At 45.1% G+C, this 24,174-nt stretch overlaps 1 protein-coding gene across 1 annotated transcript in view; it reads left to right on the top strand.

The window, feature by feature from the left end:
- BCR (BCR activator of RhoGEF and GTPase) overlaps positions 1-24,174 on the top strand; it is a 98,619-nt gene that overhangs the window by 35,218 nt on the left and 39,227 nt on the right. The window contains exons 3-5 of the mRNA XM_014894700.2: positions 11,625-11,809; positions 22,078-22,182; positions 22,678-22,863. Coding sequence (XP_014750186.2) covers positions 11,625-11,809; positions 22,078-22,182; positions 22,678-22,863 — 476 coding nt within the window. The remainder of the gene's footprint in view (positions 1-11,624; positions 11,810-22,077; positions 22,183-22,677; positions 22,864-24,174) is intronic.

A 24,174-nucleotide genomic window follows, 5' to 3' on the forward strand; every position in this document is an offset into this window, starting at 1 on the left:
ATAAGGAGTTTAGGTTGACATAATTTCTAAATCGGTTTCTTGGGGTAGGTGGGGTTAAAGTGCCTTCCACTGCAATACAGGTTGCTGTGAGTTTCTGTATCCCCACCACTGTTAACTGGAAGTGAATGATACCAAAGAGTCATTTAGGACCATATTCTTTCTAAGGTGTCTGGTTCAAGTGCCAAGACCATATGTGTACTTGTAAAGCAGTCTCTTATCTCTTGCCTGATATAAAGGGCTTTTGGAAGCTCAGTGTCCTGAAGATTTTGGATCTTGTCTCAAATATTTGAAGTTTTTCTCTTCGTAATTATAGGTTGCCCTCCATAGAGCTTCTCTTTGTGTTTGTGTGTTTGTAGAACTGCTCTCCTCTCCAAATACTGATTGCAGTGTCAGTTCATGCAGAACATGTCACAGCTAGGGTTTCCACAGGCACTGGTGCCAGGCCAGCTCCCTGCAGCACTCAGCCAAAGCCAAGGGCTCAGTGGGGCTCAGGGGTCCCTGTTCCCCTCACCTGCTGCCCCTGGGGCTACCTGGGTGATGTGGGTGCACTGGGGCTTGAGAGCTCCTGAGAACAGCCCCTGCCCCTGCTACTCCCACCTACTTTCCTTTTTAATGCTTTGTTCTCTAGCAAAATGTTGCTTGTAAAGGGGGGAGGGAGGAGATCCCAGGCTATTATCTGCTAAGTAGGTCGTAATTCTGGTAAATAATTGATTTTTTTTTTTTCAGGCTTGAAATCAGAAGCAGGCCTTAAGTGCCAGTGTCAGACCACTGTGATTATCAGTCATGGAATTTCAGTGCTTCAGCTTGAAGGATAGTTGTCTGGCTCTTTTGGGAGGGGTGTGCCACTGGAAATAAAAGGAGAAAGTAATTCCAAAACCATATGGAGAAAGCATTTCTTTTGCTGCGGTATTGGTTTTAAAGTTTTCTTACTTTAAACCAGCTCCTGTGAGAATTCTCTGCTTCTGGCTGATGTTATGCTCTGGAATAGCTGCTTGGACTCTTCACCTGTTTTTATGAAGCAGTGGAAGTTGGAAATGAGGGGGTTAACACAGCGAGCATCATCATTGGCTGTGTGTGCTCTGAGTGTGAGTGTCCATGCTGTACTGCTTAATCTTTTAAAATCTTACCCTGCTGTGCACACTGCTCAGTAGGGGTCTGCTGTGGATTGCTTGGGTTCAGTCTGTATTTTGGTAGACCAGATCCTGCTCCCAGATAGCTGGGACGACTAATCAGTCTTCTTCTGTGGGGTGTATGTGTATATAGATATATATATATATATATATATATATATATATGTGTGTGTGTGTTTATATACAGACACTTGGTGTATATATCTTGTGGTTTTTAGCTCTGTGTCTAGAGTGTTTCCTTAACAAGCTTTTTTCACCTCAAGGGAAAGAGGTCTTGTGCAAGGATGTGGGATGTGCAATCACACTCCCCTGAAACTCTGTTTATTTTGTGACTTGCCTGGTGGTGAGTCCTGGCTGTGGGCAATCCTTGGCTCCATCACCTGCAGTACAGCCATAGTGCAGAGGCTGCTCTGGACAGAGCTCTTTTCACAGGTAAGTCCTTCTCCTGCTTTGCCCTTTCCTGCACCAGCGAGCTGAACTGCAGCTTCTGGGTGTCCTTGAAGAATGTGTGTGTGTGTGTAGCAGTCACAGCTGTCTGCTCAGGCAGCCAGGCTCTGATCCTGCCTGCCTCTGTGCATCCCTGCATATCCACAGCTCCTCTCTACTGGGGAGCTGCAGGAGCTCAGTTCTTGGCCTGGGTGCAAAGTTACTGAGTGAAACTGCTTTGTGACTTGCTGGGCACGAGAACACTCAGTCTGCTTTGGGAGCTGCTGTCTGAGCAGGAGCTCTGCTTTGTTTGCACAAGTCTGGGTACAGAACAAAGCTCTTGGGGGACACCATCATCTACACAGGTTGTTTTGTCTTAGTTGGTTCACAGTTGTCATGTGGTCCTGTTTTCCTTTGGCTGAAATTCATTGGCATTTTAGTGCTTCCCCTTGGCTTGGCCTCAGAATCCCTTGTTGGCTCATTCATGCTGTGGGATGGCAGGGCTTAATGAAGTGGTGGTGTAACACATCTGTGTTACCAAAAGAAGCTCCCTCTTATGCTATGTTTTAATAAAATCTGAACAGCAGTGAATCAGTCAATGATGCTGCAGTGTTGTTGGTGTGTGATGAAGTACACCATGAGCTCACACTGAGAAGTCTTTCCTCTCATCTGCTGTGCACCTTCTCAGAGAACTCTGGCACCACTACTTGTTCTTGAATTGTGGTTTTCTACATTTATTTTTCATAATAATTAGAGGAGGACTTCTAAAAGCAGGTTCCACACAGAAGCACAGTTTCTGAAAAAACTGTGGTGTGGTATGTCAGCTGAGAACTTCCTAACCCAGAGCAGACCTTGACCTTTATCTTAAACTAGTGGTTTCAAGGGGAAAGAGACTGGGGAGAAGACGATGTTTATTACTGCTGGTAGGAAGCTGTGTTCCACCTCCAGCATCTTTAATTAAAAGAAGTTCCTATAACTACCTTGCCATGATTATGAATGACACAAAAGTGTTTTTTTTCTCCAGCCAGATGACAGGAAGACACTGAGCTTGGGCAGCAGCTGTGTTCAGAAAGGGTTGTCAGTGGTGTAGGCAGAACCATCTGCCTACCAAGGCATTTAGCTTGGGCTGCTTTTTCTAGGCCGAGATTGTAAATCAATAGCTTATTTTTCACAATGTTACAAGTAAGCTGTCAATGGATAGATTTACAGTGTAAACAGGAAGAGGGCAGCTACCTTTATTGGCTTCTTAGTGTCCCAGCTGCACTAGTGAGGAAACCAAACAATATTGCAAAAAAAATAAAGCCAAAGCAACTCATCCTGAAAGAGGTTGAAGATTAGAAACAGAACAGTGTTCCTATCAGACATTTTACTGTTTCTTTTAAATAGACTTTAATACCCCCCACTGCCTAGGGCTGACCCTCCCTTCCCTTCTCACAGAACTGTCAGTTCAGTTAAACTCTTGTTTGAACAGGCCCTTTCCTCTCCACATGCCAGGACTGTTGGTCTGCTCTAGTTAAATACAGGAAAAGATGTATATAGAAATGGGGAGGGGTTTTAAGAGATCATGGGATGAGAATTGCTTCATTTTGTTTCAATTAATTTTATAATTGCTTCTCTGAAGATTCCTGTTGCCAACTGTTGTTTGAAGTGACTGTAAAACTCTGAGACAACTCTGAAGAGTGAATTAATAAATAGTATGCTGGTCATGGTTGGAATTTTCTTCCATTCACTTGGCAGATGACAGAGCCACACTGGGTATGAGAGCAGCAGCCCTCCCAGTACAGTCAGTACATGCAGTTTCCACTTGGGCTTTGTTAGTGATGTTGTTTTTTTTAGAACTGAAGTGAAGGCTGTAGATTTAGCACAGCAGTAGTGCTGACCTGAGCAGTCATATTTGCTGCATCCCACCTCTGTGCTCTTACACTGCTGCATTGTGTGGAGAGGATCAATGAGATGGAATAGGAACTGCTCTGGCTTGTCAAATAACACTCTTTGCAGTTATTTGTAGCTTAGCCAGCTCCTACTGTCATCTGCCATGGTCCCTGCAAATGTGATTTAGAGGACAGTGGGTGGACATGGACAGGAACCTGCACAGGGGAAACTGCTTGAATGCTAGAACTTCAGCCCTCATAATGAAGGCCCTGCTATTGTTGGGAAATATTTTTGACTTCCAGGTTCTTCTCCTTACAGCTGTGCATGGTTCATGGTTGTTTACTTGTTTGGTTTTGCTCTTGATGATTTTTACCTTATTTTTCATGGAAACTTTTTCTGTCTTTCAGTCAGTTTGCACCTCTGATGTAGTCAATGTTAAAGGTCCTGGTGCCTTTGGCACAAAGCCACACATACTTCTGAATGTGGCTCCCTGTCCATGTATCTCTGTGCTCAAAAGTCTCCATATGTGAACAACCAGGCCTAAAATTTGCTTTCTGCCTGTTGGATTTGCAGTAAATGAGAACATCTAAACTTGGTGGACAATCCTGAGTAAAGAGAGGAAAAGAAAACTGTTCTAAGGTTCAAAGGTGTTCCAGTGTGCTTTGGGCTTTCCTTTGCCAAGGACATCCAGTGGCCTGACTGCCAATATGAACTGAACATGGCAACCTTTCCAACTTGCCTGAGAAAACATAGAACAGGAGAGGAATCTAAAGACATAGATGCTGTAAAGAAAGACATTCATCTTCTGCTCTCTCTTAAGGCAGGAAACTGAGGTATTCATCCATGTTATTGGGTGTAATGTTGTGCCATTATCACTCAGTGGTAAACAGGAGGAACAGTGAAAAAAGAAAAAAGGTAACAGGAGTTTTACTGCTTTGGGCCCTGGCCTGCAGTGTGAGTATTCACACTCTCTTCCTTGCATGGGTGCTGCCTGTGTAATTCAGCCTCGACCGAATTTCTCTGTCTTTACCTGTTGGCAAGATATTTGCAGTCAGTCATGCTGGGAACATCCCTGGTTGGTGTAGGTGTGTGTTTGCTGTTTAGGGCTCTAAACCTTGTAAGTGCCTGGGAGGATGTGCAGCAGCCACTGGGACATTGGCACAGTCAGCTGTCACAGAGACCCGCTCAAGTCTTGCCTTTTGCGGTGGCAATGGGTGTAACTTCATCCCCTAATGTTAGTCACACCCCACTGCTTGTAGTATATCCTAAAATTTACAAGTGGCTGTGGAGACACCCTGTGTTTGAAAGGCCACATCTCCTGAAGGTGTAACCTGTTCTCCTCCTAATCACAGCTGTTGTTATGGGTTGGACTCCCCTGTCTGGTTTGTGGCGTTTCCCTCCCAGTATTTCAGCTGGATTGAAACTGCTCCGTGTCAGATGTGTTGGAGAGATGGGAATTTACACCTCTGCTGCTCCTGCCCTGCTGCCTGGCTGGGTGTGAGGTGTGTGTGATTCCTCAGTGTGCAGCACTCCAGGGCTGCTGGCTGGAGTAAAGATGAGCAGCAGGGAAGTTGTGCTGGCAGAAGGGAGATCCTTGGAATTTGCATGCTACAGAGCAGTCTTGTCTGGACTCTGCTGGATAATCAGGTTAGCTTCCTGGATTTTTCTAATGACTCTCAGTAGCTGTAGTGAGCAGCTCCTTCTGTCCTGTGGGAGGATGCCTTAGGTTTCCCTGAGGTGGAGAATGGCCTCAGTAGCCCCAGCTTTCACATTATGGGTGGATGATGGAGCCTCTTCTGCATGGGCATTAGATGTGCCTGGATGTTTAATCTGTCCCCACAAATACGCCAATGAGAGCAAATGCAGCGTCTCAGTAACAGACTGCTGCAAACAGATCCGACCTGTCCTCTGGTCTCTGCATGAACTCTTCATGGAATACATGGGCAGATTAAAGAACTCTGATCTTCTTTTTTAGATGTTTAATGATCTGAGTTTGACACACCTAAAAGATTAAAAGTGGACTGCAGTTAATTCATCTCCTAAAGACTTAAAGGCGCTGTCTGCTGTGGGGATAAAGCTCATCTGTGGTAGAGACAGAAGTTTCTTGGAGGCTGGTTAACATCCATGGCCTGGGATCCCCCGGGGGAGGGAGGGTGCAGACAACCACCAGCTGTCCTGCTGCTTCCATATGGAAAGTACATTGCTTTCTCCTCCTTCCATCTCAAAAATAAGATGCAGTTCTCAATCTGTACATGCACACACGTTTAACTTTCGTGTGAGGGTCTTACCCATCCTTAGCAGACATCGAAGCATTGTGTAAAATTTACATGGGACAGGTCTTGTTGCTGCAGCCACTCCACATGATTGAGAGTTTACTTACTGGAACTAGAGAGCAGAGGATGCAAAACTGAAATGGATGTTGGTGATTGTGGAAAAACCTGCTGAAATTTTGGATTCCCAAACTCCTTTTTTGCGTGCTGCATAAGATGTAGTTGTCGTTCTAGTGTCCAGCAATGCATTTAGAAACCTCCCTTCCTGGGGTGCTGTTTCTCTTTTGTTCTGTTCCCTGGAGAGGGTTTCAGGTCTCCTGCAGAAGGGACGGTGCAGCCTGTGTGAAACTGCTTGTTTAACTCTGGGTTTGGCTGATGGCTGTTTGCTGGGGTGAGCTGTGTTGTGTTTCACTGCAGTTGTGCTTCTGCAGCCCAAGCTCCCAGCCAGCTTGTTCAGCAGTGTGAGGGATCATCCTCTGGAACTGTTCAGTGGCCAGTGATGGGGTGCCTGGTAAGAGTCTGTCAGCACTCATAGCTGGCTTCACTTCATGTGCCTAAAGGAGAAACACGGTCTGAGGCCATAGGCGGGCTGTGAGCTAACTTGGGATGGTTTTGTCTTTGATTTTACCTCATACTGAACAATGAGTTTGCAAATTAATGGGACTTTTTGTTGCTAAATGAATTGGTTTTGTACTTGAGTGCGGGCTTCAGGGTTCACTGAACATCCTTACATGTAGTTGTACTGTCTTTGCATGGAGAAGAGAGAATAAGGATGAAGAAAATTGTTTTGAATTTGTTTAGCATCCTAGTGGAAGCTTTTCTTCATCCGTACAAGAAAAATGAAATTGTAGGGAACTGACATGGCAAATGTATCTGTTCTTTTTCTTTTGATATTTGTGGCCTAGGGGACAGGCTTCTGGTATAGGTAAACACCATAATTATCGTTTGTGAACCTCAGTTTTGTGTGAAATTGTACATATCGAGTATGCTATTTCCTGAGTTTGGAGATGATGATTCAGGTATATGTCAAGGAAATAAGATGTTTAGCTTTCCATAGCTTAGTTATTATATCTTTTAGAGAATGGTGCTGTATTCCCCAGGCAGCTGCATTCACAGCCCATCCACACTGATGTACCTTCTACATGTACTCAGCACTGGGCCTGAATCCCTGATCCTTCTCCAAGTAGCCTGGCCAGCACTAATAAAATGACATGTTTCTGTATTGTTTATCACCAAGTAAACAGTGATATGCAAAAGCTGGAGCTAAGGTTGGAAGGCACATTAGTAACTTAAAGGTTACAAAGGAAGAAAAAAAAAAGAAGGGGTGTTGCATTCCGGTAACTTCTCCCTGAAGCAGCCGTGTGTAAATCCCAGGAATTGACTAAGCTTCAGCCTGAAGGAAAATGAAGCAGTGTTTTGCTAATGTGTTCTTCAGTTGCAGTAGAAGCTTTTAAGTGTACCCACCCCATATCTACTGTGCATGTATCCTTCCAGTTTGGATTTCTGAGCCATGAACTAGATCACAGAGCTGATCCAGCTTAGAAGGGAAGCGTCAAAGATATTTTTCTTTGAGCTGGCTGAGTTCTTTATCTGGACCACAGGCATCTGTGGGGTTGCAGAACTAAAGGGATAAGAGGAAAAAGGACAGTGAAGTGGTTTATGGCTTGGTGGGGGAAACCTAAAACCCTATTGCTGCCAAGACAATGCATTGTCAAACTATGGCCTCACACATTCCCTGGCATAGAAACACAGGGGTGCAAACTGCCTTAGCTCTGCTCTGCAGCTGTGGGGATGTTTTTGGAGTGAGTGTAGACATTACAAACTTGTGCTAGCCTTGGTACCACTCACAAAGAAGCCACAGTGATGTGGGGCTTTGGCAGGATGCACAGCTCCCTTCCCCCTCCAGGATTCTAGGTATTTACTTAGGCAAGCAGGTCTGAGCTGCTGTGGCTTCACTGCTCTTTTAGCAGGATTAGCTGGAGCACAGCTCCTTTGGAATCTTCTCTGCATGCTGCTGTTAAGCCTCTCAAGCAGCTATGGATGTTGTGCTGCTGTGAAAGTATGACACGTGCATTTGAGTCATTGTGTGGCTGTGGATTAGATGCAGATAATCTTTCTTTTTACTTAGAAGTTAATTTCTTTTACCCTTCCTGCTTTCACATTAGGTCTATGATTTCATATTTCCAAAGAATGAATGTGGCACCCAGCAGGAAGGGTGTAGGCAACAGGACAAGGGAGCAGTGTTGCTGTGCTCACTCAGAGTGCCAGTGAATTCCTAACTCTAAATTTGGTAGGTTCTTCCTTACCCCCCAGCCAGGTGAAATTGGAGCAGTGAGAGAGGGAAGCAGTTTAAAAGAGGGGAGGCACAAGGTCACAGAGGAAAGGAATATTATGCTTGAGAAAAACAAAAAGAAAATGAAAATGGGACAGAGATGAAAAACAAGATGAGAGGGTGGAAGCGGTAACTGAGGAGGGAAATATTAGAACAGACTCTTATAAGCTGAAGCAAAGCAAGGCCAGGCTGTTGCTGTCAGAAGCAAAGATGGAAGTAAATGATTGAGCATTTTTTTGCAGAATTTGTGAATTAACGATGAGCCTTTGTAGCCCCAGGTAGTTCACAGCTGGTTCACTGCCCCCGTGCTGGGGCAGGAGAGTGGTACTGTAAGGGAATGTCAGAGAGCCAGGGGTAGAAATAGTTCCTCTTGTATACTGAGAGACCTCATTTCTGTGGGTCACAGCTGCTGCTTTTTGTGGGATGAGAACTCTTTCAGGGTACCCCAGGAGGAGCAGAGAGGGCTGTGCCTGCTGTGAGATGAGAAGCAGAGCACACGTGGAGCTGTGTCCTCAGTGTCTCCCAGCACACCGTGTTGGGGCCCATCAGCCTGGTTTGGTTGCCCTTTTATCAGCAATTACCTGTTATTGCTGTGGTTCATCTTCCTCTTTGCCTTGGTGGCAAAGTTATTGATAGTAACTCTGAGACTGGCTGGCCTTAAAATGAGAATAAGAACCCTCTTAATGCTGACTTTAACAGAGGCACTGGCTAAGAAACCGAGTGCTCTGGCTTGAGCCCATGTGCTGTCTCCACTTGCCATGGAGCACTGCACACCTGGAGCAGCTGGAAGTGTCAGAGCAGGTGAGCTCCTGGCTCTGATCTCTTTACTCTGCTTCCTTTGCTCCCAGGTGGAGGCTGTGAGCAGCCTGTGAGCATTGTGCTGGGCTGAGAAGATGTGGATAACCCAGTTTCCCTGGCAACAGTGGGCTCTTTAATCACACAGACACAAGGCTACCTCTGTTCCTGGTGTTCAGGCTTGTGTGCTGGCTATGGCAATACTTTGCTTGTCTTGGAAAAAATGGCAAATAAAAGCAAGAAGGTCTTTCTGCCTTTGAGATAATTAAAATCTCCATAGGTGGATTTCAGTGCTTTATTCAGCAATAATAGAAAGAAGAGGAATTATCACCACTTCTAAGCTTTTTAATGTGTGAAGAATCCCTGGAGGATACAGAAATAAAGTTTTAAATTCTATGTGGGGCTTTATGAACAGATCTCATAGCAGTCGTGACACTGATAGATTCATGCCTTGTCAAGATGACTGACTTTCTTTTTTTATGGCTAGGGAGACAAAGTGATTCGAAGGTAGACTGAATCTTGTTGCAAAGCTAGAAATAAATATCCCTCTGAGCTGATCCTCCACCTGATGTTTCTTCCAGTTTCAGGTAGAGGTTTGCCTGTGCAGTAGGAGACAGAACACATTATGGGAGGTAGAAATGTGAAGCTGTTTTTTAGCTGGAGAAAATGAGGAAAGTGGAAATACTGTTATTCACTGCAAGCCTTTCTGCTAATGTATTTTAGTCCACGTTTACTCCCCCACTAACAGAAGTGGAGCAAACTATTCATTTTGAGAGTGAGCACTGGGAGTAAAAAAAAATATTCCTGCCTTAATTTCTGCACAGTGACTTGGTCTTGTTACTGTGTGAGTGTGGAGAAATTGGTTTGGATAAGAATAGTTTGGAGAAACTTCTGCAGGAAAAAGGAACTCTTCCTTGAGTGGGCTTGGGGCCAGCAGAGTTCCTCCATGGATAACACCCGTGTTCAATTGTCAGTGATATATCACAGCTTTCTTGGGTTAGGAAGTTCTTGTTTTCAGCAACTCCCATTCAAGCTGCTGTTTAGCAAATCAACCTACATGGTGTTTTCTACATGGTTGTGGACTCTGGAAACCTCTAACTTCTAGACCAAGGTTCCTTCCAGAGAACAGATACCACCTTCCCTCTGCCCTTTGTTACTGTGATTGTGCACAATCTGACAAGTCTTTTGAGGAGCTCTGAGAGCTTGAGCACAAGGTAATAACTCGAGCAGGTGGGCCACATAAAACTCACTGAGTTTGTTAAAATAATGTTTCAATAGTCCTTCAGCAGCCTAAAGGCCTTGTACCAGGCTGTTACTTAGCTGGGTGGCATTTGGTACAAACTGAGACAGAGTCTCACATCTACAGTGAGTTTATTGTTGGGTTTTCAGTATATTGTTTGTGTAAATTCCCCAGACCAGCTCTCCCTCCTGAAAAAGCCACATAGATCAAGTTTTATTCTGTTCCACATAAAGTTCACATCTTTTACTGAAATGAGTCATGCTTTAACTGAGTTTACTGTGAGGGAGGAAAGTGGGCTCTAAAATGTTACTCCTCCACCCTGCCTTAGTGATGTATAACAGGATTATTAGTATGCTTGGCAGCAGCTGCTTATTATTTTCACAGAACCTGGATATTTGTGAAAACAAGAAATTTCTTCTACTTGTGTTCAAGTGTAACTGTTTTTCCTTTTTTGATGGCTTTGTCTTCCATAAGGCTCCTTGGCTTCTGTAAAGGCAGATCTAGCTTATCTCCTTGGGGTTATTTTTCAGTCTGGGGAGAAGGATGGCATTCTGTGACTTGTGGCTGAAAGAACAACAGCTCTACCATTTTGTGGACAGTGGCCCATGCATGTCTGTTACTGTCACACACAGGACACTTCTGGGCATTGGCAGGTGAAAGTGCTTCACAGGCCCATGGAAATCGTGGTGCAGTGTCACTGTGTCACCAAATTTGGCTCCTCTGTGGATATTTCTTCGTGCAGAGAGGTGAAAAGCCTTTTAGCTTACGGCAGAAGGAGCTGCTCAGTGTGTGTCCTTGTCACAGATTTTTGCAGGAGCAGTCTCTGTACACAGCAACTAAAGATGCCATAACGAGTTTTGCTGCTCATTTTTCCTGCAGAAGTTCATTGCTGTCTCATGCAGTAATGGTTAACTTGACTCCTCGTACCACCCTCCTTTTCTGCTTGTGTTTTGGATGTGTTGTTTTAGGGTTTTTTGGGGGAGGGGAGACGGGATGTAAAGAAGGGAACAGTGTGGTGGTTTGTTTATTTGTTTAAGGGGTTAAGCTCTAAATAGGAGGAGGGGCAGCCAACAGAAGAGATCCTTTAGGGATTTTATTTTTGGCAGTAGGTCGGTTCACTTGACATGTAGGACCTTTTTTTTCCTCCTCTTCTTGTTGCTGAGAGGTATGGAGAGAGTTACAGTTCTCCCCTGAGTTATTGTTACCTATCTTTCCTAAACTGGCAGGGGCACCATCAGTTCTCGATTGACAGAAAACCCAGAGTCTGTTACCCAGTAGGTTCCTAAACCCGGACTGGTAACTTTTATAGAGACATTTATTTTAATGCTAATGCTTTTGAGGGAAAGAGCTGTAATGAAATGACCACTAATGCAAGAAAGCACTTTGCCTTTTAGGTCTTAGAATAAGTGAAATGAACTTTTGGTGACAACATGAATTTAATGATATTTCCTCCTCTCCTTGAGCTGTGTTTCGCCATCACTGGCTCTGTGTTTACTGCTGGCTGGCCCCAGCAGCAGCGGGACCCTGCAGGGTGAGCAGAGCTGTGTTGTGTTTTGCAGATGCCCCGTTCGGGGGGACCCCGCCCGGTTACGCGTTCGATGCTGACCGCGCCGAGGAGCAGAGGCGGCACCATGACATGATGCCCTACATCGATGACTCGCCGTCCTCCTCGCCACACCTCAGCTCCAAGAGCCGCGGCAGCCGCGACACGCTGTCCTCGGGCTCTCTGGAATCCACCAAATCCGTGAGTCCTCCCCTGCCCTCCCCTGCTCAGCACAGCCCTCTGGTTTGCCAGGGGTGCTTGGCCTTACCGGGGTGTCTTGGTTGGAAAGACAGGTGTCTGCTAAGAAAGGAAAATGTAAACCCCCTCCCTCCAAATTATTGTAATTTTGAAATTAAGGGGCTCTCAGGCAATAGGGAATGGGAATAACAGTTCTTTACTAGGAAAATTAAAATAGAAATCCAGTATTCCAGAGAACAAACCCTAAACACTGGCAGAGAATCCAAGGTGCCCCCGTCAGTCAGTCAGGGTTGGTGCAGTCCCATTCCATGGTGGCTGCATCCTCCTGCAGTGACAGATGTGGTTCTGCTGGAGCAGGGCTCCTGCACAAGGTGCAGTTTTCCTCCAGAGCTTCAGGGATGATGTGCAAGGCTCTGGTTTTCCTCTGGGATCCAGTGGGAAAAGGCTGCTCTGCTGTTCCAAATCTCACCTTTGATCTGGGTAGGAAATGCTCGGCTCCTGCCCTGGCTGGAGCATCTCCCAATGGGATGATGGAATTTGATCAGCCCTGCCCTGGGACTGCATGGCCCATTAATAAATGATATCTTCCTGTAGGAAGGGTGGGTTGTGGAGAAGATAAAGATGACTGCCTTACCTGGTTTAACAGCTGGAACATTAACAGAGGATATCTCCTATGGAGATCAGGATCACAGCTGGTTTAACAGCTGGTGACAGAATCCATACATTTGGTCACATCCTGTATTGAACCCAAGACACAGGGTATGGATGGGGACTGCTGTGCTGTGGGACATCACCCACCATAACACAGCACTGCCCAGCTGGTGTTGCACATTTAAAGCTAAACTTAGGCTTTTAGCTGATGCTAGGCCTGAACTTCAGGGGTCAATGTTGCTTATATGATTTTTGAGCCCTTTGTGCATTTTAGTGGAGAGAATTGGTGGCTAATTGCAGTTGAGAGGGTCTCTAAATAGCAAATATTTTAGAAGGGAGACTGTGGAACAGAACACATTCCTATGTCTCTGCATGGGAGTTGTCATTGCCTTTCACAAGGAAAATAAAAGTTATTTTCAGGTAGGTTAAGGGTTTTGATCAAGCATCTAGAAGACCTATTTTCTTCACCCTGTGAAAATGGAATAAAAAGAATTAAAATGTCAGCTCTGAAATGATGACTTAGGGTGGGAGGTGGCCACTACTTGTAATGGATTTGACTATTCACTAAATAGCTGTCTATGTAATCAATTATCATAGATGAAAAATACAGAAGGGACTGCCTTGCCTGATCTGTGGCTTAAGTCTTCAGTCTGCCTTGCTTTGGTTTTGCTTCAGGTTCAGTAGCATGGCTATAGCTTGGAACTTCAGGAAAATTTCTATTTTTGGTTTTACAGTATTCTTGGTAATGGGTCACCTGCATGCCTTGGTAAAGAACTCTTGGCTCTGCTGTCTTCACAGTCCAAAATGGTTTTTGTTTCAACTTGGATTAGTCTCTTTGACTTTCAACCTTTTGTTTCTTTTTATCCTTTTGCAATAGATTGCAGAGCACTTGAGTCCCAAGTTGCTGTTTCCCTGAATATCTTTGTCATTTTCAAACTTTTGGGTTCCCCAAACCATTCATAAAAATGTTCAATAGCACAAAGCCAACTGTCACTTCCTTCCTACAGTACTTCAAAGAAAATGTGCCAAACAGCCTTGAATTCCCACATTGTAAATGACACTTTGAAATCTCTCATCCAAGTGTTTTAACTTATGTGTTTCCTTTATATTGTTCTTTCCTGTTAATTAAGATGTCATGGAAGATAATTATGGATATTTTAGAGATATCAGTGTATGTGTAAATCAACACCATCACCATTATCAGGCAGTTTTTTATTTGCCTTGCATCAAAAGGCAAGTCTGAGAAGTGCCACAAACCATGAGTGCTCAGTGTTCATTATCCACATCCTTCTGCTGTCTGTTGGTTACTTCTTCCAGGATGAATTCTAGGCTAAGAATCCTTCCTGATGCACTGTCTTCATGCTTTCTCATTTATGAATTCATTGTCAAGATCTCTTAAAGCATTATCAAGTAGATCTATTGTTGGTGTTTGCTGAATTTTATTTGACTGTAAAGTGTGGAATCTAGTTAGCTGCTTATGCTTTGGTGTATTCATTTTGAGATGCTTTTTTCTCTCTCAAGATGAGAATTCTTGGGATATGTAAGAGGCTTTTGAATGAAGAAATTATTATTAGCAAATTCAAAAAAGCTCCAAAACCATTTTAATATTGGCTTGAGATTTTCAGGTTATGTTTCTCAAGATGAAGAAAAACACAGTGTGACTACATATGGCTGAGAGTTATTTTCAAAGAACCAGTAATGGCAGTGCCTGTGACTGGAGGCCTGCAAGAGACACTGCCTAATAGTTAGTCTTGTTCTTGAGTTATTTGAATATTGTCTCATAAGCATTTAACAGTAGTTAATTTAGAAATTACTTTAATAATGCTTGAAGGCTGTTTCTTCAAAAATTATTTTTGACATAAATTGCTGCTTTCTTTTTTCTGATTATAAAAAGATGTTTCATGGCTTCCAAAAGAAAGAGGTGTCCTGATACAGATTAGACTTCTAATCATGAACCTCAACTGCTTCACTTGATCCTGTGTGTGATCAGTCCACCGATGACAAACAGAAAGAGACAATTTATATCCAGATATTTCCCAAGCAAGTTGAACCTTCAGCCATCATGAGCTGTGAGCTGGCTTTTGCTGAGCTGTGTTTTCAGCTTTTAAGTGGAAAACACATCAGTAACAAAATCAAGTGTCAAACACATAACGTGTTGGACCCAAAATACCAGGATGTATGTCTCTCCTGTTTTCTTTTGTACAAAATTGATTAGCAGAGAACATGTTTTGTTTACATGTGTTTGCTTTTAAAGTTGTCTTCTTGCCCTTTTACCTGTGGTGCCTGCAGTTATTTCTGAAAATTTCAGATTATTTTTATGACCAGAGTCTGGAAGTGAAGTGAACTGTGTGCAGCAACACAATGCATGCACCACATACATTGTGACAGAACATTAAGGTTGTAAAGTGATTCAGAAGCGAAGAAGTCTTGAATCTTTATGATAACTTTGAATTACTCAATTGTCCCATCTTTGCTGTGGGCTCCTGCAGAGTGCAGTGGATGGAGTGAATGGTTCTCACTGGATTCAATATTTCATCTCTAGAGCTGCACCTTATTTACAGGACACTGCAAACTCCAGTCTAGGTACAAAAGTATTCATTTGCATTAACTCCAAATACAGCTGGAATGCCACACAGGTCTTAATTGTCCTTGCAATGTTCCTGTGAGATAAGAGGATGGTATGGAACCACAGGTAATCAGGGCAGACAGGTTATGGGAAAGCATAATTTTGCTAATTTTGGGTGCTTAATGTGAGATGTGTAATGTTCTGCAAAACCAGGTTCTGACTTTTAACACAGCTTTCTTCACATTAAAGTGAAATTCCTTTAATTTCACTTTGCAACCAAGAGTTAACAGCACTCCAGTCAGGCACCCGGAAAACGAAAAATGTAGCAAACAATGATATTTTAAATTTATTTTTTATAAATATAAATCTAAGTCACTCACTTATCACACAGGCCTTGCAGCATTTATCGTGATGTTCAGCTGCCTCCTCCATGAGACCTCTTGGGGACTGCATTGTTGCTCTCTGAATATTGAGGGCATTTTGCTTTGACATGTTTTATGGGCTTGCTCTGGGCTTTGTATTTTTCTGCTGGGTGTTTGACTGAGTTCTTCCACCTCCCTAGAGCACCTCTACCCCTTGATAGGGCAGCACATCAGGGTTCACCTGCTCTGTCCAGCTGCCACAGGGAGTGCAGAGTGCCAAAAGCAGCGTGTCTTGCTAGAAGAGAATGAAGGAAACCTCCTGGACTTGTGAAGGAGCCTCCTGCTGTTCCCTCAGCGTGCAGGGAGACCAACTCCCAGCACATTCCATTCCAGCAATTGAGGGTTGCAGTTGGCTCCCAGAGGTTTGTGGTGTTTACACTGGGCAGTGTTTTCTTCTCCCCCCTACCCCCCTGGATCTCATGAGGAGACTCTGCCAGCTCTGCCCCCAGGCTGTGCCACTCCAGCCATGGCTGCTGTGTTCCCATCCCCCTGCCCACTGCACCAACTCCTGCTGACCAAGGAGGAGCACGAGGCTGCACCAGCATTAGTTTTATCTGTGACCTGGAGAGGGACAAGCAGCACAGAAATTTGTAGTGTGGATCTCAGCAGCCCTTGACTTGTCATTTGTGTGGAAATGAGCCCTTAATAAATGTTTGTAGGGTCTGACCCAACTTTCTCCATTTCTTCTGGCTCTTCTGGAATCTCAGGCTGGGCTGCTGATACATGTCCTGCCATAAAATCAGTGCTTTTGCCAAACTTGGCTCTGAAGCAAGCCTACAGGGACAGAGGAAAAAGTAGAAATAGGTTCCACTAATGCTTCAGTTGTTTGTTTATTTAACTTGAGAAGAGATTTAATTTTCCCAAACCTTCCTTTCTGTAACAGCTGAACTGTTGTGATTGAACTTCACAGAAATTCTGGGAACCTCTCTTGGAAAATGTCAGCCCAAACGTTTGCCAGATAAGACAGTGCTGGTAGCTTCAGAAGGTGTCAGACTGTTGGTAAAAAAATAGTGATAATTCACTCCCAGAAAGAATGTGTCTGTCTTTCCTATACAGTGAGGGTGAAGAGCAGAGAAAATACTTGGGTCAAGTTAGAGGAGGACAGAGGGAGAGCTTGCTGCAGTGTTCTTAGGCCACAGGAAAGTGTAGGGACAGCTGGAAAATCAGTGACTGACACCCTTTGGAAGGGAAGAGTTACTGCCAGGAGTTTTAGAGTGGGTGGCTTGCAGCCTGGAGGCTAAAGAAGGCTGGGAGAGGGGGGAAGCCTCACTCACTGTCATCCTGGCTGCTCCTCATAGGAGGAGAGGGTGCAGCCCTGGAAGGGCAGAAATAGGAAAGGCCTGTCAGGATGCTCAGCAGTAGGGGCAGGCTCAGAGGCTGCCTGGGCTCTGTGCAGGGCAGGCAGTGGAAAAGCAAAGCTCGTTCCACCACCCCAGGAAATGAGGGGAGTCCCTTCTCAGGAATTTAGAAGATGAGTTTTGGACAAAACAGATCTCTCCAATTCTTGCATTTATCAAAGCAAGGGAGGCAGGAGTGTTAAAGCTGAGCAGCTACCTGCTACTGTCAGTTGTGTTTGGAGGAGAAATTGGCTGGTACTTACAGACTTTCAGGTAGAATTTTTCCTTCTTTTTCTGCTGTGCATCCATGGTTGGTGCAGCCTGTCCTCAGATCCCTTTGTTCCTGTTGTCTGCCAGCTCAGCGAGAGCAGGCCTGTGGCAGAGCAGGGTGTGGATTTTGCTCCTAGCTTGGTCCCAAGGGGATCAGAGAAGCTGACCTCTGAAGCTACAGCAGTAAATGGGATTACTGCTGCTATTGGTACTACTCTTGCTAGCTTGTCCTTCCCCCTCCAGCACTTCCTAATCATTCTCCTTTCTTCCTCTCAGTATTTGAATTGTTTGTTTTGTTTTACTGTCACTTTCCCCTCACCACCCCCAACAGATGCAGTTTCTCCTTTTTATTCTCCAATTCTTTGCTCCTTAAGGACTCTGCCTGGATGTACAGCCCTTCCTGAGGAGAGCTGGCACACCAGTACTGATGTTATAAATAATGTTGGCTCTTCTCCCTGCTGCTTCCCCTCCCCACATGCAGCATGATTGGCTTGATTACAGAACTTGGCCTCTTTAATATCACCAAAACAATGAGACACCTCCAACAGAAGCTTTCAAACATATTTACACTTTATAAATTGAACTGCATGTTTTTCTGCTTTTTGTAGGCTGTCAGCTTCTGTATGAGACTGTGAGCTGTCCTTAAGGGAAAGCTTGCCTTTGAATGCATTCATTGCATGGTGTATGAACACCCTGTACCAAAGGAAGAGTTAAAGTGCCTTTTATACACCCACTTTGAATCCCTGATTCTCGTTAAAGAGCTGTGCCAGCAGCAACCTCTTTGTAAAATCTTACGTATTGTGGTTTCCAGATTCGTAATCTGTGCTCTTCTAACATTCACAAGAAAACAATCATTGTTAATTTAAACAAGAAGCAGGAAGCCCTGAGTTCTTTCACCAGAGTCAGGAAGAGCTGAATCTGTCTAAACCTTGGAGCTGGTGAATGTCAGCCTCACAGTAATTGAACACAACACACGATGCCAACCTGGTTAGTAAACTCAAGCACTTAGGCTGACAAGCTGTAAACACATTGAACCCAGCCATGGCTCGGGGCCAGTGTGTGTGCTCTGATATCTCCAGAGCTTCCAACCCCTCTCAATGACCGTGGTTCAGGTTGCAAGATTGCTCTGTGACTCAATCTTTTGGTTTTTAAGGCTTTGGAATAGCAAAAAGCACCACCCAGTTGAGAAGAGAGGAGAACTGCAGAATCTTACAGGCGTGAGATACCTGTGTAATTTCCTGTAGCCTGCTTTCCACCTTCCTTATTGTTTTGGTGCTTTTTAAACCTAGTTCATGAGGAGTGGAAGCAAAGCACTGATTTCTTGTTTGTGCAGATCTGGCTGGGTGCTGGGTCCTCACAGCTCCCTTAGCAGGGAGACAGGAATGCTCTGACTGCTGCCCTGGTACATTCCTGTAAGATTTATTCTGAAACGTGTGGGTAGAGAGGTAGCCAAAAGATGGGAAGGCAATAGAGAAAGGGCATCAAAGAGGCAGGGACAGTCAGAGCATGAAATACCAGTCAGACTTGTACAAGTGGAAAGCAGGCTAACCAAGCTGGGTAGGAAGCATGGGATGGACTGCTGACCACCTGGCACTCCCTGCTGAGTGGTTAGATTTGCCAATACAGGCTGCTCCCACTTCCTGCTGGGAGCATCCCATCTGCACTTGGGTAATAGGTGTCTTACCCCTACTCTGTGCTCTGGTAGATGTGGCACCAGCTCCTCCACTTGCCACAAGCAGCTCAAAGATTTCAGGCTGCTCCCTTCTTGCCAGGGTAGGGGAAAGGAGTCCTCAGCCTTGGCAGGTCTCCCTGTACTGGTGGGGAGTTGGCACCTCTGCCCAGGGTGTTCCTCTTAACTGTCCTGGCACAGAGGGGCAGTGAGGCTCTTGGAGTCAGCGTTGCTCTTTGTTTCCCTTCTGTGTCAGACACGGGCAAAGCAGAAATGCCCCTGGCCCAGAGTGCATCACAGCTTGGCTGCTGTGTGGGCAGGGTGGGAGCACAGTCCCAGTCTCTGCTCACTGCTGTCCTGTTCTGGGTGAGCAGTGAGCCTGTTCCCAGCTCTGTAAGTGAGGAATGTTGTAATACCAAATTATAAGCTTACTCTTCTTCCTCCTGATTTTGGCACCACGTGAATTTCTGAGTCTTGGAGTACATTTCATAACAAGTGTGACTCAAAAGGACCCTGAGGCTGAAGAAGCACAGGGGCTGTTTTCCAGATGTTCGTGGTGCTGCACGCAGCCCAGCTGCCACTGTGAGCAAAGGCCTCCCTCAGCAGGAGCTCTTGTCAGGACACGGCTCCCAGGAGGGAGCAGGAGCAGCAGCACAATGGCCAGAGCAGCTCCCTAGTGCTGCACTGATCCCTGGCACAGCAGGGGCAGGGGATCATGTTTTCACGCTGGAGGAAGCTGTATGTAAATTGGAGGTACTGCATTGGAGATCTCGTACTGTGCCCTGTGATTGTTGGATCCACTCCCCTGAGGGCTCCTTGAGCAATTGCTGTGCAGAGCACAGAGCAGCCAGGCCCTGCCCTGTGTCCTGGCTGGCTGTGGCCGAGGCTGCACTTCTGTGAGCATCACACTGGGAAAAATGCCCCTATTAAAAAAGGACAAAACCGTGGGCTTTGCACAGTGGCCTTGTGGTAATGGCCAGGAAGGAAGGCCTGCAGTGTGTCCTGGGAGATGTTTGTCTCTCTGAAAGTGCATCTCTTGTAACGGGAGGAAATGAACATTCCAGCAGAAAATGCCTCTCCGTCAGCTGACGGTGCCCAGCAAGAGCTGGCTTGTAAATTAAAGCTTTTACTTGTGAAGAGGAAAACTCTTGTGCCACTGTCGTGATGGGGAAGTTTAAGTTGTATTTAAATAACTTGTCATTGTGTGCTGCTCTTTACAGATGTTACAAACATACCCAGCTGCTTTTTAAATCCTCACCTCCTCCAAGAGAACCTGGTAAAGATAATTATAGTGCTGTGTCAATATTGACCAGTTACCTCAGCCTCAGCAATGCAGACTTTGGAGCACTGTTAGTTTTTCTCAATGCTTCTTTGTGTAGCTGCACTTTTTCTTTTGTAAGTGTTGTAAGAAATCTTTGGAAACCAAGAGCAATTGTGTTTTTCTTGCACCAGGGCTGCTGCATCCCTTCCTATTTGGATGAAGGCAATCTCTGTTAACCCTCCTGGGGCTGCCTGTCTCAATTACCTGTGTGTACCATGCCTTACAGCATGTCCATGAGCTGGACATGCAGGCACTCCCAGCACAGAAACCATAAGCAATGGTCACAGCCTTGTTGAACATTTCTGTGCCAGTCACACGGGTGCTCCATGGATGCACAGTCTGGTGCAGTGTTCATTTGACCATGTAGTTTGTCACTTGTGTTTTTCTGAAGTTTTCTGAACACTGACTGGTGAATTACAAATTTCTGCCTTCTTTGAGATGCCCTTTCAAAATTTTAAAAGGCACTGTGGTTCTCACTGAATGTCACTGAAAGGTGGGATGCAAAAAAAAGTTCTTTCCATGTAGTACCTAACATGTGTGTAAATCTTACTCATTTCCTTAGAACAGCTTCTGTCTGCCACTTTTAAATAAAAGGTGGTGGTATTTGATGCCTCACAAAAATTTTATGAAGTAGTTGCTGCAAGTCTTTTAGGCTAGAATATAGCTTGTGAAATTTAATGAAACTGTTCAAAAATCAGGATGGTTATTGATGAGACAGAATCCAGAAATATCTGGGAGCGTGAGGATCTGTTTCTTTCTTTGTGTTGTGCGTAGGCTCAAAGTCACACTCAGGATGTGATAGTTCCTGCAGACTGAACCTCTAGCCCAGGTACCTCATCTGTACATCTGCAGAGGATCCTAAACTAAGTGCAGTGTTTTGGGGGCAGCTGTAGGGCTGTATATTCAGTCACTAGAGTGGAGTGTACTGCTCTGCTTCCTGATCCTCCTACTGTGAAATCAAAAGCTGAAGATTCCTCTGGATATTAAAAGTAGGATGGAGCCCCAAAAAACCTACCCAAATCCCTAGAAAAGCATGTACCCTTTCAGAGCCAACTTCTGACTCTATTCTTAGAGACATTTAACAACATAAAAAGGTTGCAAGACTTTTAAAATGCTATTTCTGTGAATGACAGAAATAAAAAGAACTGGGACTAGGACTCTCTGTAAAAGGGAGATGTTTCTCATTATTTATAACCTTCATTGCTTGACCAAATTTTTCTAGAGTTTTTGGAAATACTCAGTTTCACTTTATCAGGTGAAATGCTTTGTCAGGTGACAGTTTTGAGAGGAGGGATAATTGAAATTCAACAGCAGGGATTATTGCTTCTCTTAACATAGTCTTCCCCATTAGCCCCTGAACATAGACACGTGCCTTTTTTCCCCTCTCTTCAGTTGTTTTGGTTAAGAACTCCTTCATGGAATCCCAATAAGAAAATCAGCCTGTACATTCCAAGCCATGCTGATTATTCCATGCTCTCACTAAAAATAGACACTGTGCAAGCTGGCACTGAAAAATCATTTAGGGAATAGTGGGGAGCAGGAGGAGGAGCAGCCCTGTGGAGGCAGGGCAGGCTGTGGCTGTGGTGTGTGCAGGCACACCTGGGCAGGTGCAGAGGAGTCATCCTGTCTGCTCACAGCTTGGGAGGGCATTGCACAGAACAAGGGCCCTGAGATTTGTTTAGGAGGATGAATTCTGAATTTTTAGTGTTTTGTATTTTGTCTGGGCACCTAATTGAGACACCACAGTTGGATGACTAAAGCCAAAACCTGTAAATAATCGAAGGGTATCAGTTGCTGGTAAATAAAAATTTATGTAGTGCTTTTTGTTTGCATATTTCTAGAACCAAGATGCTGAGCTCAGGTGGATGTTTTTGTTTGGTTTTTAGTCTGAAAGTAAATTGAAAAAACAAGTGTGCTCTGGTCAGCTGAATGGTCTTTTACTCTCCATCCTCATTCTTGGGGTTTTTTCTTACTCTCCCTGCAACCCGCTCTTTAATTTTTAATTTTTTTTTTCTCTTAACCAACTTCTTTGTAGAGTGAGCCAGACCTGGAGAAGGGCCTGGAGATGAGAAAATGGGTCCTGTCAGGAATCCTAGCCAGTGAGGAAACCTACCTGAGCCACCTGGAGGCCCTGCTGCTGGTAAGGCTGGGGTCAGGGGCCAGCTCAAACACTGCTGCCTCTATCCAGAGTGTCCCTGAACTTCACGTGCCGTGGGTTACGAGCTGCTGGGTGCAAAAGGTACCTGTCACTCCTCCCCCAGAGAGAGAGAGAGGCTTAAAGGTAGGACTGGATGTGGCAGAGTTTGGGAGTTGTTAATGTGGCAGTATCCAGGAGCTCTGTCTTTAAGTATCCTGTGCTAATTATTACACACTGCTGTACAGTTGGACAGAGATTAGGGAAATGGAGTGCAAAAGGATTTTAATTGCAGCATTAATATCCAGGGAAAATCCACCTACCGTGGTGGCTGATCCCCATGAGAGAACTTGTTCATGTCTAGCTTTCAGGAGTTGTGTGAATGCAAATCTCACTTTTTATTAGGATGAAAAATAAGTCTGTGGAGGGATGTGTTGCAGTGTGGCAAAGGTGAACGTTCATGGTTCTCATGATAATGATTTCCTTCTTCCCTCATTTCAGCCTATGAAGCCTTTGAAAGCTGCTGCCACCACCTCCCAGCCCGTGCTGACCAGTCAGCAGATTGAGACAATATTCTTCAAAGTGCCTGAGCTCTATGAGATCCACAAAGAATTCTATGATGGGCTCTTTCCCCGAGTGCAGCAGTGGAGTCACCAGCAACGTGTTGGGGACCTCTTCCAGAAGCTGGTGAGTCAGCTGCCATCACCAAAGGTGCTGGTACCCCTCACAGGAGCTGCAGGGTCCCTTTGGTGACTGCACAGACCAAAGGGATCAAAGTCTGTGGCTGGAATAATTGAGAGGTTTCTCACCTCCTCACTTTGCCACTGCAGTGGAGGCCCTACAGCAAAAGTGGCTCTTTCATTGTCTTTAATTAAAGACTGCAGCAAGCTGTGGTGGTAAAATAAATGCAGTTTCACATAAATGTTGAATCTCCAGGGTTTCTGCAGAGTCCTCAAAGCATTTCCTGGAGATGGGAGAGTGGCAGTATTACAAAGTGAACTTCTTAATACCAATAGTGAAGTGTTCCTCATTACTGTTGAACTCTCCCACACATCCTTCCCTTTCTCTCTCTAGTCCTTTGCTCTACCTGATACTGATTTATGGTCATCACCACTGGCTTTGCTTTCCTGCCACTATCCTGAATAGAAATTCCCCTTGCTGTTATGCTGATGCAGTCAACCTGCAGCTGAGAGTCCTCCAAGCAACCTCAACAAAATTCTCTGAGTGCAGAAAAGGACAAAGACATACACAGCATATTCCTGAGGCTGAATTAAAATTGCTGAGTTTCTGAGCCAGATGACAAATTGTTTGCATTCTAGGAGGTTTTTTTGGTCCCTTTAGCCTCTCCCCTAGCATGTGCAGAGAGCAAAGGATTAAAGGAGCTGTTTTTTCCCTTTTAGAAAAGAAAAGAAGCTCTGCATTCCTGAGGTGCCTCTGGTTCTCAGGGTAGGAGTGACATTCCAGTGAGGGGTTTATTGGCTGGGGACTGTGCTTTACCAGGGTCCATCCATTGTTAGCAGCTGTGTAGCCCAGCATCAGCTCCATCCCCTATGGAGCTGGGGGAGCTGGCCTGGAAGATGATGTTTTCTGTACATGCCAGCAGCTCAAGATGAAAATGCAGGAATCTGCTTTTCACTGCCAGCATGTTTTAGCCAGGAGGGGTCAAGTTGGTGCCGTGGTGAACAGTTCATGGTATGCAATTTGAGCAGCTGCTTTGAGAGGACAAACCCAGCTGCTGCTGGTTGCTGAAGCAGACACAAGGCTGCTGGAAGTGGCAGCCTCACAAGCTGCCCTGGACATGTGGTGCAGCAATGGGAATGGCACTGATAGGAGAAGACCTGAACCTGTTCCTTGGCAGGGCTGTCCAGGAACCCTCTAATCACTGCACAGCTCCTCAGGCTTTTGTTTCACACCAATTCTTGTTGCTGGCTGATCTCGGGTGCAGGAGTTCAGCCCTTCCTCTGCTCTTAGGTTCCCCTGATTTTTCTGCATTGGTGG

Source organism: Sturnus vulgaris, chromosome 19, assembly GCF_052056855.1.
Source record: "Sturnus vulgaris isolate bStuVul1 chromosome 19, bStuVul1.hap1, whole genome shotgun sequence".
Classification (NCBI taxonomy): Eukaryota; Metazoa; Chordata; class Aves; order Passeriformes; family Sturnidae; genus Sturnus; species Sturnus vulgaris.